Source organism: Salmo salar, chromosome 03, assembly GCF_965601325.2.
Source record: "Salmo salar chromosome 03, fSalSal1, whole genome shotgun sequence".
NCBI lineage: Eukaryota > Metazoa > Chordata > Actinopteri > Salmoniformes > Salmonidae > Salmo > Salmo salar.
Window position 1 is genome coordinate 65,171,716 of NC_138293.1, and position 15,964 is coordinate 65,187,679.

General features: G+C 41.5%; 1 protein-coding gene across 1 annotated transcript in view; it reads right to left on the reverse strand.

Annotated features, from left to right (window-relative positions):
• Positions 1-9,491: 9,491 nt before the first annotated feature.
• Positions 9,492-15,964, reverse strand: part of LOC106601107 (heparan sulfate glucosamine 3-O-sulfotransferase 4) — a 100,967-nt gene continuing 94,494 nt past the window's right edge. Inside the window, exon 2 of the mRNA XM_014193034.3 lies at positions 9,492-11,708. Coding sequence (XP_014048509.1) covers positions 11,054-11,708 — 655 coding nt within the window. The 3' untranslated portion in view covers positions 9,492-11,053. The remainder of the gene's footprint in view (positions 11,709-15,964) is intronic.

The window sequence follows — 15,964 nt, forward strand, 5'->3', positions numbered from 1 at the left end:
TAGCCTTCTTCATTCCTCTGAGGTGAAACCTAAACATGCATTTCCTCCCTAGGACAGGAAATTGCGTCAAAACAGTGGCAGGAATTTCCTCTGGGAGGCCCTTTAAGTGGGAGAGCAGGCATGCTGTGGCTGTCTTCCTAACTGCTCCAATTGAGTGAGATCCAGCCTGCACTCTTGTGCCAGTCAGTTGATTAGGGAATGCCTTGCAGGTGTGCTGATTAGTAATCCTGTGTTGGGTGAGCAGAGCTGTGGTGCTGTCTTTCGGTTGGCCTGGTGCTGAAGGGAGTGCAGCTTTCCACAGTGCTGAACTGAATGCCGCTGTCCAGCGACACCTGTCTCCTGTGCTGAGGTGGGTGGCTTTGTCCATGGTGCTGAACTGGGTATATCTCTTGGCCCATACTGTTCTATATGTTTACTAATGATCAATCACTAGCATTAAACAAAGCCTGTGTCTCTATGTATGTTGATGATTCAACATTATACACATCAGCAACCACAGCTAGTGAAGTCCCTGCAACAAAGAGTTGCAGTCAGTTTTGGAATAGGTAGCTAGTAATAAACTAGTCCTGAACATATCTAAAACTAAAAGTATTGTATTTGGTACAAAACATTCCTTAAGTTCTAGACCTCAGCTGAATTTGGTAATGAATGACGCGGCTGTTGAGCAAGTTGAGGAGACTAAATCTCTTGGCGTCACCTTGGACTGTAAACTGTCATGGTCAAGGCATATTGATTTAATTGCTGTAAAGATGGGGAGAGGTCTGTCTGTGATAGAGAGATGCACAGAAATTTTAACACCACAGTTGACCAAACATGTGCTGCATGTCCCAGTTTTATCTAATCTTTACTATTGCCTGGTGATATGGTCAAGTGCTGCAAAGAAGGACCTAGAAAAGCTGCAGCTGGCCAGAACAGAGCAGCACGTCTTGCCCTCATTGTACACAGAAGGCTAATGCCAACAGTATGCATGTCAGTCTCTCTTGGCTCAATTCTTGTTTTTGTGAGAAATATTAATCTGTTGAAAATTCTAAATTGTCTGTATAAATAACTTACATATAGCTCTAACATACTTACCCCACTAGACATGCCACCGGGGGTCTCTTCACAGTCCCCAGGTCCAGAACCAATTCAAGAAAATGTACAGTATTATATAGAGCCATCATTGCATGGAATTCCCTTCAATCTCATATAGCCCAAGTGAACAGCAAAAAACGAACAAAGCAACACCGAATGGCACTCTGGAACAGTGGAAATGCGTTCTCTGGAGTGATGAATCATGCTTTACCTTCTGGCAGTCCAACGGACAGATCTGGGTTTGGCGGATGCCGGGAGAGTGCTACCTGCCCGAATGCATAGTGCCAACTGTAAAGTTTGGTGGATGAGGAATAATGGTCTGGGGCTGTTTTTCATGGTTCGGGCTAGGCCCCTTAGTTCCAGTGAAGGTAAATCTTAACGCTACAGCATACAATGGCATTCTAGACAATCATGTGCTTCCAACTTTGTGGCAATGACAATGCCCCCGTGCACAAAGCAAGGTCCATACAGAAATGGTTTGTCGAGATCCACACATATGCCCATGCCACTCACGGTTTCAGTGTGTTTCAAGGTTTTCCAGCTATGCCATTCATACAAATGTATGACAGCTTGCATGTAAATCTTCAAAGCTGTTGTGCTAACAAGGACAATATAATAATGAGTGGTAAAATGTGGATCAACAAACATAGATGACAGTCACCAATGTTGAGATGGTAAGACGCGGTCACCGATTCTGTTGTTCACTGACAATACTTCTTACCTTGTTTGTTTGTGCCAGGTGTGTGGGGTTTGTCAAGTATACATGCACTAGGCACTCTTCCCTCAGAGAACTGACATTACTTTATTTTTGCATCATTTATGTAGCTTCAGGGTTAGGATGGAACAGAACAACAGTCCAATGTCCAAACATGAGAAAACCTGGTGCAACTTTTGGCATCCTGCCTTCTGTCAGGTTATCTCTCTATTCAATCCGCATCGTGGAAGTTGAGCTTTACAGCGTGATTGAAATTTAAAGGCAATGTTCCCGCTTTAGTGGAGATTGCATTCACGGTAAACGCTGCATATGTCGGCTCAATCTGAAATTACCTTTGAAATTTCTATTGCGGAATCTGTAATGCTTCAGTTGTACAGATTGACTAGAGCCTTAACACGTTTAAACTTTGCCTGTGTACCTCAGTTTTTGTGTCAGCTTAACAGATTGTATAGAGCCCTAATACGTTTAAACTTTGCCTGTGTACCTCAGTTTTTGTGTCAGCTTAACAGATTGTATAGAGCCCTAATACGTTTAAACTTTGCCTGTGTACCTCAGTTTTTGTGTCAGCTTAACAGATTGTATAGAGCTCTAATACGTTTAAACTTTGCCTGTGTACCTCAGTTTTTGTGTCAGCTTAACAGATTGTATAGAGCTCTAATACGTTTAAACTTTGCCTGTGTACCTCAGTTTTTGTGTCAGCTTAACAGATTGTATAGAGCTCTAATACGTTTAAACTTTGCCTTTGTATTTCAGCTCGTGTCAGCTCTTGTATTGCCTGTAGGCTTTCGAAATGAGGTTCTTGAACATGTTGTACCCTTCTCACTCTGTCACTTGCAAAACACGTGGAATACATATGCATTGGAAACGTCCAGAGTGACATGCCTTTTCTGCAAATGCACTGAAATGCCAACCAGAGATTTCTAACCCTATGATCGTGGTAAATCCTGTGCATTTAATTGTCTTACGATGTAAGTAACTAGCTAAATCAACACATGTTGTATCACTGGTAATGGGGAACCATAACAATGTTAAGCAAATATGAACGTGTTATGATTAACAACTGCATAAAACCTCCCAGAAAAGTTTGATAAAATTATTCAAATAATACCTAGGGCAATTGTAAATAAACGTTAACCATGAGAGTAAGCGTTTCCATTATCATCGTTCATTTCAAGTAACACTTTCAGAAATAGGACAGAAGGCTGTTTAACAATGGACGCTTTCCAAATAATTTTATGTATGATCTACACTAAGAGGTGGAGCTTGGATGACAATCTACATAAAGGAGACCATAGTTGCATTCTGGCAGATAACTCCTCCCAATACACAAAATCCATTCTACTGTGTATACTTGACTGTGTACTATATGTTTACATTACAAACCACACACCAGCAACCGCGAACCCAATAAGCATTCATATCAAAAGGCTATACAAAACAATATGCATACCTGATAAATGGAAATTGTCCAACCTTTGTCAAACGTTAAGTCCTCAGACGTTTTTGTGAATGGTGTTAGCTGATTACATGTAAATGAAACTGCTGGGAGATTAGACAAATCTAATGAAAGCTGGTCTTTACATATAACTTGAAGGAAGCTGGTACTGTACAGTTACCACCAAGGGAGACAGGTTGACTTGGCCTAGTGGGAACAGATAGGACTAATTCATCTCCTACTTAGGGTTTATTGTTCATGCAAAATTACCATACCTCACAGAATATGAAGATTATGTAGACAATTCTCCAGAGATGTATTTTCTTTTCATTGCATGCAAGAGAAAAATAGAGAAGAAATTGCAAGGCTTCTGATAGTAATCATAATGCAAATGCATACATTATAGATTGGTGAAAAAATACATGAATAAATGTATCACTTAGGTTACAGTCAGAGGTGTATAGTCAAACAACATATATAAATAACATTTTATCTTTCATAAAAAATCGATGATTCAAGGAACATGGTGAAGTAGGCCTCTCATTAGCGACATCCCCCATGACACAAATGGATCATAAACTCATTGAAATAATGCTGTCTGAATAGTGAATCAGTTTTAGGTCATTCATATGGAAAACAAAAGGAGAGCCGCACACTCTAGGAGCTCAGATGCAATAATTAAGTCATTCATATAACACATCTGATAAAAGATTAACAACCTTGTACAACTCACCCAACTGTGGCCTTCCATGTCATTGGAATGACATCAGAGTGAGTCTCTTGTAGCGAGCAAGATGTCTTTCTTTAAAAATCAACAAACATTGATAATTGCTACTCTCAATACCCTCATGAAAAACATACCTTATAATTAGGCTGAGAATCTTTTACTTTGCTGATAAATGAGAGGGGAGACCCAACCCTCATAGGAGAATAGGAGTTATTGACGGATGGGCACTAAGCCTAATTAAGAAAAGAAAGAAGTGCTGCATCGTATGTGATATCTAGTGAGTGTATAATTGGTGAAATGTTATTTTGAGAACTTAAGTGGTTTATATTCTAGTTGCAGAGTTTTAACACCCAAGGCGTCCTCAAACCCTTACATTGACCAATCGCTAGCATGTCTAAACCTAAAATTACTCTATCCCCTTACATGAAGCAGTTATCAGATGCATCAGGCCAGGCATTTTTGATCACCTACTGTACCATGAGTTTTAGATTTTTCAGAGCATAATAATTGCCCCCGAAGGCATGCATCACTGAACAAAGCAAGATGAGGGACCATTGTTGCCAGTTTCAGGGCAAACTTACATGATTGTGTACAAAGGAAAACAGAACATGAACAGGGAGAGAGTAGCGAGTCTATCGGTATGGCAACTGTAATCAACAGACAGTAAATGCAGTGAACTGTAATATTTCCATTTTAAAGCGCATAGTCAGAAACATTTATTGACTACAAAGTGTAAAGGATAATATTGTTCATGAAGTTAGTCTCGTCCAAAACAAAGTTTTGTAAGTGAATTCTTCATGACTTACTTGAGGGTTGGGTTTTGATTCCGACAATGCTCACTTGCCCATTAAAGGCACCCGCATACTGGATTCGGTTTGCTCCCAGCAGAACTAAGCTAGGGGAAGCGAACATCTGTGCCTCGCATACTCCTTTAAAAGACCTTCGCTTGAAAAATTAGAAAAAAGAAGCAATATTACTGTTGAGATGCCGTAGCAACAACATAGCCAAACAACTTCCTCAAAATAGTCAGAATAAATAAATCAAGAAATCTGTAATTCATTTTGACTTTTTTGCAGGGGTCTTAGTCGCACAATTTTAAATCTAACTAAAATGTTTGGTGCAGTATTTCTCAGATGATTTTTTTTGCATGAAAACTAGTCATCTCTCATTGAATGACAACAAACACTTAATTGAAGAATCCCATCCATAGTTCCCACTCCTACTAGGAGTAGTACTGTTGACCAATCATCGACAAAGGGGCGTAGACTTCGGCTACCTAACTTCGAGTTGCCTTAAGAAAATAATTTGTGTGCTCGAACAGACGGAAAAAAAACCTGCCACACACCAATACGAACAAAAATGTCACAAAATGTTGTCATAATATATGTGCAAACTGTTTTGACTGGAAAGCATGTGACAGGCTTAGAATGATACACAGCTGAAATGATTGCGCTCTCTCCATTCCTTCCTCAGAACACACAGACAGTGAGACAGACCTGCCCATCAGGACATTGGATCTGACTTTGTTTACATAAAACGATTAACTGCACATTTGTTTAATGACAAATACTGCAATAAACACCTTAGCTAGATATAAAATTGCACGACTAAAACCTTGGCAAAACATGTCAAAATTCATTTCAGATTTCTTGAGCTATATTAGATTTATTTTGACTATTTTGAGGAAGTAATACTGTCTTTGTTCTATGGTGTCTCATTGGGGACAAAAATCAGTAACAGCCACATCGAACCACACCCCCAAGACTGAAATCTCTTTTTTCTGAATGAGCAACAGAGAAACACATGCAGAGTCAGTGTGTTCAGTCGCTCTTTAAGAGGTTTGTTTATGTGGCCTCCAAGAATTTAATTCACAATACATACTGACCACACCTCTGACAAACATAATTAATGATTGCTGGCAAAAGGTTAATATCCACCCAGCAGAAAATGAATCAACAGTGTATTAATGAGCCCATTACCAACAATGATGGATCAAGAAATTAGTCTCCTTTAGGAGGAGGAGCATATCAGATGCAGAGAGATATTGATTGGAAAAATAATCCTTCTTTATATAGACAACACTTTGTCCTGCTGGCATCAGAAGGGTGATCCCAGACAATACAGGCCTCCATGCACTGTAAATAGTGTTGTAATTAATACTCGGAGACGAGGATGAAAAACAAGCTCACCCCTTCCCCTCCTCTACAACAGCAGTTTACTTATTAAGATCCCCCCACTCCTACAGCAATAGCTAGATCATAAACGTTCCATGGCTCTAGACAACACTTTACTTATTTAGATCACCCCACTCCTACAGCAATAGCTAGATCATAAACGTTCCATGGCTCTAGACAACACTTTACTTATTTAGATCACCCCACTCCTACAGCGATAGCTAGATCATAAACGTTCCATGGCTCTAGACAAGATCAGTTTAGATCATGTAAATGATATGCTGGATCCTGTTGAGATGCATTCTATTGTACTTTACAGGAATTGTTTGTTTCCATTTGAGATTACGTTTCGTTTTTAGCCAGTCAGAGTAAGATTGGACTGCAATGTAGCTAACTAGAATGATTATTTCTAGACATGGTAAACTACTGTACTGTGTTAAAAAGGACCCTTTCTCCTAACACATTTCATGACAAATTCCTGTTTTTAAAAGGCCCAATCTTGAATAACAAAACAAAATGATTTCATTAGAGAGAGAGGGTAAGGGCTAGATTCAATCCGGAGTGTGGAAGTAGCGCGCTACAGCACGATTGAAATTTAAAGGCAATGTTCCCACGTTGCCAGAGGGTGTTTCTCAATATGCATACTACAATATGCATCCACACTCTCATGCTCCGAGTGCATTCCCTGACAACGTTCTCTTGAAAACGTTCTTGTGAGGACGAGAGTGTGGAGAACGCATAAAACATTACATTTGAGAAGCACTCACACTCCCCTACTGTATTACCTCAGGCTACACCTCCCCCTACTGTATTACCTCAGGCTACACCTCCCCATTCACTGAACCTTCTTCCAGCCAGGACAATGGACCACAATAGACTAAACAACATATACACAAAGCAACCATTTAACTTCACAACTGTCAGTTAGCTATATGTGAATCATAATAATGTAGCTAACCAGATAGTTTAAAAGGCAAAATGACCTAAAACTAATATTATGCAAGATAGATGTAAATTCTTTGAGTAGCTAGTTAACAATTCTTCGTGGCTAGCTACTGTAACAGTAGTAGCTAGCCAGTTAGCCCTATTGACTCATTATGAGCTTGTGATCTACGGTACGTACGCAGGTAAACATGCAAAACTGAACACAGCATGCATTTATTAACGTATCAAGATAAAATATTGTAGTCAGGAAACATATGAGATGTGAATAGGCAACATTTAATTTCATATTCAGTGTATTTTCTCTCGCTTCAACTCAAATAATGGCCGTCATTGATTTCAATAACATTTTGGTCATTTTTTAAGTGGTTGCGTCATATTTCTTTGCATACTTTCCGTTGAAGCTTGCATCGATGCATGATTCAAAATATATACAAACAGAGTACGTATTCGAGAAGTGCTCTGCGTGCTCCGTTTCGCCTACTTTGGATTTGGACACATACTCCGACCCTCCCGTGCTCCAATTTGCATGCTCAGAGCACGGTAGTGTGCATTTTGAGAAACACCCAGAGACTGCGTTCATGGTTAAAGCTGCATACAGAATGTTGTCAGAAATTACCTTTACATTTCAATTGCACTATAACTCGGATCTTCCACGCTCCGGATTGTATCCAGCCCTTAGTTTATCGTTTTTCCAATGGTAGATTTGCATCATTGTTGTTTATGTTCATGCCTTAATGTTCTTCTCCGTCATTCTACGAGCTAGGCTATGTGTATAAACAGCTTTTTTCATTGGACAGTAGGCTACTGTGAAGTACTGCGGATGCCACTTGCGAGGAAATTATACATGGTCTCTTTTATCTCCTTGCAGGTATTGAGTGACAGACATTCATTTGTACATTCGGGGAGCATGATGACGGGGAAACAATAGTGGTTGTGATGAGTGGGCGAGGCTCCTCCCGTTGTCTAAGTAGAGCTCCTCTTTCCTCTGTCTCCTCACACCAGCACCGTGCCGAGCCAAAAACACCCCATAGGGAGAAACATGTGGAGGACAGCTTTGCATGCCTTTCATACAATGGAACTCTCACAAGGCGTATCAAAGCACTACACTACTCCACCGACTGTGGACTGTACTTTGGTACACAAAGAGAAGATACTTACATGCTTTGTATACATTTTTATCTGTTTTCATGACACGTTAGGTATCTTTGTCTTTCCATGTGGCATCTCTGAACAATGTTTGAGGGGAATTTAGGTTTTAATTTGTAAAACAACTATGAATTTGAGTCCATCAGGGCATACAGATGTTGGATCTTACTTTGATCACCCTGTTGCATGATAACCTTCTTGAAAATCAGGACATTTAAAACTTCCCTACAGAAATGTCACTGTTGCTGCAGGATTATTATCCTGCTGTAGAAAACTGGCCCAAATGAAGATCCTACATTTGTATGTACTTCTACATATACCAAAGTTGTTGTTGCCACTTTGTCAAATCCAGTGGTAGATTTTTTTTATTAAATTTGGTTTTACTGAGAAACCAAGGAGGTGTTTCCTAAAAGTATGATTGATATTGTGTGTTTATAATGTCACCTTCTTCTCTCCCCATTTTTCCTCTCAACCCTCTTGTTTAATCTCTTAGTTGTGCAGCCCTAGTTTCTCTAGCACACTGACTCAGCAGAAAAAAATTGCCTTAATAGCATGGACCCTAATTAAAAGGAAAGAACTTCTCCAAGCAATATCTGAAAGTTTGCTACATATTTAGAATGGAAAATGTTTAAATGAGTTGCCAGAAAAATATTTGCTTTTGTGTGCAATATTGTGATTAGCTAGCTAGAATATTTTGTTTGTGTTTATTTGGCAAATGGAAAGTATTATTTTTGCAAGAAATCCCATTTCTCCACCTCTAAGCATATGCATTCAATGCAGTTTCTTCATCAGAGTAAAACAAACACACCATTAAAACAGGCAGCAGAATCCCATTCAAATTTGATGATTTGATGCAACCTACCATTTTCCCCAAAGTAGTCAAACTATAAGCAATCTTATTTATGACCCTGCATCTCTTCTCTAAACTGAACAGAGAGAGTAGTGCTAGACAGAAAGAATCATGTGAGGAATGAGAGAGTGTGCTCCGGGGACGGAGAGAGAGACAGAGGTTCAGAGGAAGACACCAGGGGATATCTGCACAGAGAAGCCTCAGTGGGAAACTGAGGCTCTGAGGTAAGTGTTCATGCTCAGTGATAGAACGGGTAGTATAGTTCTTACCTTGATTGAATCAATTGCTCTGTGTAACTAGCTTCTGCACCCAGCCTCCCCTGGGTGACAGGGAGGCCAGCAGAGAGTGAACCAATCCAGCCTGTCATGGCCGACCAGAAAACAGGGAAGATTAACAGTGTAATGCATCATAGCTGTGGGCGACCATTGATGTGTAGAAGACTGTATTTATTGACTCATTGACTGTATTGATTGTCTCAATTGATGAAAAGTCCAGAGACAGTAGTAAGACAGCAGACAGAAGCACAGCAAGCTATGCAAAAAGGATGACGGTTCTTATTTCATGGAGTGAAACATAAAGTAACATTTATAGAAAAGCAAAAACTCTGTTATTATAATCCGTGCCATGTATACAAACCTGGATGAAGATGAGCACAAGTGGGTTGCAATGCGATGATGTACATGTTTCCTCAACAGGCAGACATATTCCAGTCAGATACATGATACTGTCAAAACAATATGGGAGATTTACTGGGTAAACCTGTGCATAATAACATTTTGTCTGAAGCAAATCCTCAATTTGACATTGACAATGATGTTCCAGGTTTACTTAATTAACCCATTTATCTCTTAATGACAGAAGACTGCGTGGCACCAGATGTTTGTTAACACCCTTCTGTTGGGTCCTCCTCTGTTGTTCTTCACCTCATCGACTTAACAATAACAGGAGAACCCCATTGGCTCACAAATCTCACTGCAATTTTTTTCTTCGTAGTAGTTCTGTCACATTTATCATATAATAGCTCCATATAAAATAGTTTTTAGAATAGTTTTCCTCCATTTATAATATACTTTGTGCACACCTCAAAATACTGTTACTTCAGATTACTGGGCATAGGATACCTTGCATGGGTGTGACATTTACAGTAATCCCTTGATGTGTGTGAGAAATACATTTTAGTTGATACACCATATGCCAATTCCAGCTTCACAAATGATGATATACAAAAACTATTTGAAATATATGTACTGTACATTTGTTTAAAACATGTTACCTACGAGTGCAGGTCAACAAATATGTTGATTCTGAGGAAATTAAAGCTATGCTTTGGTAAACTTGGATTGACAAAAAATGGATTATCTCCATTTATAATACATACACAGACAACCTCAAATACGACATGAGGGTCACGTCAAGGGATAATTGTACTGTAAGATTCATTTATTTTATTTTATCTCTACAGAGTGTTGAAATAAATCATCCAGAATACTTCATGGCCTCAGTCATCTGAGTAGTATGACTGTTTTGTACTGTACGCTGGTGGGTGTGGGTGAAAGGGCAACAAACTGCATGAAAAGTAAAGGGAGAAGAAGCAGGCAGAATACACCCTTAGGGCTCAGGAGGTAAGGACACTTAACTTATCGCATGCATGCATCGTCATAGTCGACATGATTCATATATCAGCTCTATGTTTTTAAAACAAAAGGAATAAAATCCTCTCCTCTTCACAAATATAAATATAATTTTATGTATAGTATGTACAATAATGTTTTGCCACCATCAACAACATCAGCATTGAGGGAGAGAATAGAAGCATATCAGTAAACTATTTTTTCCTATGGATACAGACACTTTCTCAAAGACAGCCATGATTGATTGACGTACTCAAGCACTCTCTCAGAGGATGAAGCGGTAGGGACAGACAGTAGATGTGTTATTGAGAAAGGCTGGTGGTGTAGCTGTGGCTGTGACGTGGGGCAGCAGTCTGTTAGTTCTGAGAGCCCCGAGAGTCACTGCCCTCCTCCAGCTCCCACTCAAAGTTCTGGCCAGTCATTTGGTAGAACATCATGTTAAAGGGTTTAAAGAATTTGTGCAGTCGGCGGATAACGTCCGGGTCAATTTTAGGGTGAGTTCTCCCCTTAGATTTGCCGAGACATCTCGGGGTGCTGCTGTCCTCTGGCTTCTTGAGACAAGGAAATCCCTTCGTTTTGTTGAAGTAAAAGTGTTTATCCGTGACGATCCGCTTGAGTCCCAGAAAGTCCTGTACCTTGCCCATCTCGCCAGCGGGATCAACGATAAGCCTCTCTCCACTGACAAAGTGCATCTGGGCGAGAGGGAAGTACTGCATCCACGTCTCCAAGTGGAGCGCGTAGATCCCTATACGTAGAGCACTCCACGACGCATCTATTAGGCCCAGCGTCCGGTTCTTAAAAGCCAAAACCTCAAAGGTTGGGATCTCAGGTTTCTTGGACAGAGTCTGTGTGTAGTCTGAAATGGCCCTGGTGACAGGGTTGCGGACCACAATGATTAACTTGATGTCCCTGGCCATCGTGTGGATGCGTTTTGGGGCGTGGCTAGTCACAAAGTAGCTGGGTGTCTTCTCCATGGTGATTTGTCCCTCCAGCGTCGAAGGCATCAGGTCTCTGTGAACACAAAGCAGCAGTTACCTCAGCTCTGTTAATACTGAACTCTCTGCACCTACTGCAACACAAATGAGGTACTCAAGAACAGGGTACAAGCAAATTTGATATTTATAGAGCAATAAATTATTTGAAATTACAAGTGAAAATAACTGTTATTATCACTGGACATTATGTAGCGAGGAGAAACATACAGCTTATTTCATCCGTGGAGTAATATGTGCAAGATAAAAAAACAGAAGATGTAACGGCAAGTGAGCAAGTATGCTCATTGCCTAATTGGCTCCATCTGTGTTACTCCAGGAGCTGTTTTGGAACTTTAATAATGAGTTCACTGCATATCATTAATACTGCTGGTGCCTGGGGTATTGTTTTGTCATACATTTATTCTGTGTGCTCCACACTGTGTGCCTGCCTTGAGTTTCATTCCTTAGCATTCACTTACACTTCTGCGTTGTGTGCAACACACTTATTCCTTTTCTTTCTTAAGGTTAGAGGCTGTTCATTGAAGGGAATAGTGATTAATTATACGATTCTTTGTGATAATTTGTAGTAGAACAGAAATGCCCCTGCCTTGAGAGATTTATCTCAGGGATAACAGGAAACCATTTGCCAGTGCCGCAAATATTATGTTCAACTTTGTCTCTGGGACTAAGTTGGGGGATAAATCAATGTGGAAGCAAATGTAATTCATACATACAAAAGAGAGATTAGCTCCTACAGTTTCTCTTTTTTCCTCTATGGATAATAAAGCATTATGTTTACCTCCAGCAAATCAATATTAAATGTTTACATTATTTTTCATTGCAATCCATGTTCTATTTGTTTAGACATGATTACGGTCTAAATTGGCCACATTAAAAGCTGTGAATGGTATAGCCTTTATATACTTACACCAAATAGAAACATGAAATACAATACAAGTTTATGAACACTGTACTAAATGCTATTGATTTGATAATGTTTTACAATCTCCTTGCTGTATAAAAGTAATTATATTCTTAGTCATGCTATATTTTCGTTGGATTTGTGAAATCTACATCTCATAATTATTCAATTCCTTCAAAATAAATGATTCCACTTTCACAGATACGGAGAGTACAATGTTTTCTCAATTTAGATTGTCATCAGCATAGACCTAAGATGGTACAATATAGCCACATCAATTGTTTGCATCCCGGACACATTCTATATGAACTGTTCTCTTTGCAAAGAATCCAATTTCCTGGGAGAAACAAATCAAGTGTTATGTATATACATATTGACCCCCCTCACACGACATGCACACACACATGGACACTGGCCCTCAAGTCTCACAAGTGGTCTGGTAATGTCATTTCTGTAACAATATTGCTCTGAGGAGTTTAATGGGCAGCGAATGCAGGCATATCTACCGGCACAATCTCACCCTCACAGCGCGACAACAGTGTGATGCAAAGGCTATATTGGATGCATTGGAGAATTACTTCAAACCCGCCAGAAACGTAATTTACGAGCGGTTCGTTTTCGGAAGCTGCAAACAGGAAGAGGGTGAGTCAGTACACAATTTTGTAACCCGTTTGAGAGAAAAATCCGCCACTTGTGAATACGGGGGATTGAAAGATGAATTGATTCGTGACAAAATAGTACTGGGAATTGCAAATGAGGATACACGCCGGCGTCTACTGAGAGAGAGAGGCTTAACATTAGTAACTGCCATCGAAATGTGCCGCACTGCTGAAGTCACTGACATGAGAATGAGAGCAATGGAAATCGAAACCCCACGCTCCGACGTTGACACTGTTCACGCTGTTGCTAGGCAGACATTCAGGCAAAACCAATCAAGGCAGAGTAATTCACCACGAACGGTGAACACAGAGAGCCCAGTAGCATGTATATACTGTGGGAATACGCACACACGTGGCAAAGAGCACTGCCCTGCCTATGGAAAACCATGCAGAGCTTGTGGAACTAATAATCACTTTGCAAAAGTGTGTCTCAAAAGCAAAAGAAGGGTGAGTGAGGGCAAGATTCACTGTGTTGATGATGTCACTCAATGTTCAGGGCTGAACAGTGAAAGTAACATTTACATGCATGAATCCATTGGGGCTGTACACTCAAGAGGGAAGAAATGGTTTGTGACACTACGATTACACAACAAGCAACAACAATGTCAACTGGATTCCGGTGCTACATGCAACGTAATGAGCTACAAAGACAAAATCAATCTGGCACCTGACACGCATCTATTGCCCAGCGATACTAGACTAAAGCTGTACTCAGGAGAGCTAATGAGCTCTATGGGCACCTTTGAGACCGAATGTGTTATTCGGGGACGCAAACACAAGCTGGAGTTTGAGATTGTGAAAACCAGTCAACATCCTCTCCTCTCAGGCTCTACATGCGAACGCCTGGGACTGATGCAGTTCACTGTACCAAATGACCTGCACATTGTGGATCATGTCCAGCATGGACCCCTGTCCAAAGAACAACTACTCAACAGATATGACGATGTATTCAACATGCCCGTTGAATCAGTGCCTGGTGAGGTACACTTTGAAGTGGATGAGAGCATCACTCCAGTCCAGTGTGCTCCTCGCAATGTGCCCATTGCAATGAAAGTGGCTGTGAAGGCCCAGCTGGACAAGTATGAGGCCGATGGCCACATGACATCTGTGACCGAACCAACTGACTGGATCAGCAATATGGTCATAGTGAAAAAACCAGAGAAGCTGAGGGTCTGCATCGACCCAAAGCATCTGAACCAAGCATTGAAACGATCCCACTACATCATGCCGACACTAGAGGATGTCCTCTACAAGCTTCCCAAGGCCAGGATTTTCACCTTGGTGGATGCCCGAGATGCATTCCTTCAATGCAAGCTGGACGAAGAAAGCAGCTTCATGACTACCTTCTGGACCCCCTGGGGTCGGAAACGCTGGCTCAAGCTCCCGTTTGGTGTCTCAGTGGCACCTGAGGTATACCAACGCAAGCAGCACGAGTTACTGGCTGGGCTCAAGGGCATTGAACCCATCGCTGATGATGTCCTGATCGTAGGCTGTGGTGACACAGACGATGAAGCAGAACGCGACCACGATGTGAAGCTCCTGGCACTGATGGAGCGCTGTCGAACAGTTAAGCTTCGTCTTGGCCTGAAGAAGCTACAGTTCAAGGTGAAAGACGTCCACTTCCATGGCCACATTCTTTCGGCAAAAGGCCTGAAGCCGGACCCAGACAAGGTCCGAGCGATCCTCGACATGCCAAACCCATCTGATGCAAAAGGAGTACAGCGTCTCATCGGTTTTGCAAACTATCTTGCAAAGTTCATGCCACACCTATCAGCAGTCTGTGAGCCTCTGCGCCGGTTGCTGGACAAAGACACACCATGGCACTGGCTACCCAAGCACGAGGCAGCGGTGCAGGAGATGAAATCTCTGGCTTCATCCATGCCAGTGTTGCGCTACTACGACGTCACGAAGCCTGTCACAATCCAGAGTGACTCCAGTCAAAGGGGACTTGGATGCTGCCTTATGCAGGAAGGCCAACCCGTTGCGTTTGCCTCGAGAGCGCTCACCCCCACCGAACAGAACTATGCACAAATTGAGAAAGAGTGCCTCAGCATCGTCTTCTCTTGCCAGCGATTCCATCACTACTTGTATGGTCGAGAGCTGGTCACCGCTGAAACTGACCACAAACCACTCATTGCCATATTCAGTAAACCTCTCCTCAACGCGCCCAAGAGGCTTCAAAGCATGCTCCTGACTCTGCAAAACTACAGCCTGAAGGTCATTTACAAGCCAGGACCAGAGATGTACATCAGCGACACACTGAGCAGGGCAACGGCACAATGTACAGGCAGAGGCACTGCCTATCAGCGGCAGGCCATCTGTTCGCTACAGCAGGAACAACAAGATGTTCAACAGATCAATCAGGCAGACTACTTAAATGTCACAGATCACCGCCTAGCCCAGATCAGGCAACACACTGACAAGGACGAACACCTACAATCACTGAAGTCCATGGCTCTCGCAGGTTGGCCATACCTGAAAGAGGAGACACCTTTCACAGTGAGAGAATACTGGACCTTTCGAGATGAGATCAGCGTGCAAAATGGCGTCTTGTTCAGAGGTCAGAAGGTCATTATTCCCAAATCACTACGTCCAGAGATGCTTACCCGCATACACTCCAGTCACGTTGGAGGTGACGCATGCTACCGCCAGGCTCGTGAAACATTATACTGGCCAAACATGCAAGCAGAAATTAAAGACTTTGTCAGCAAC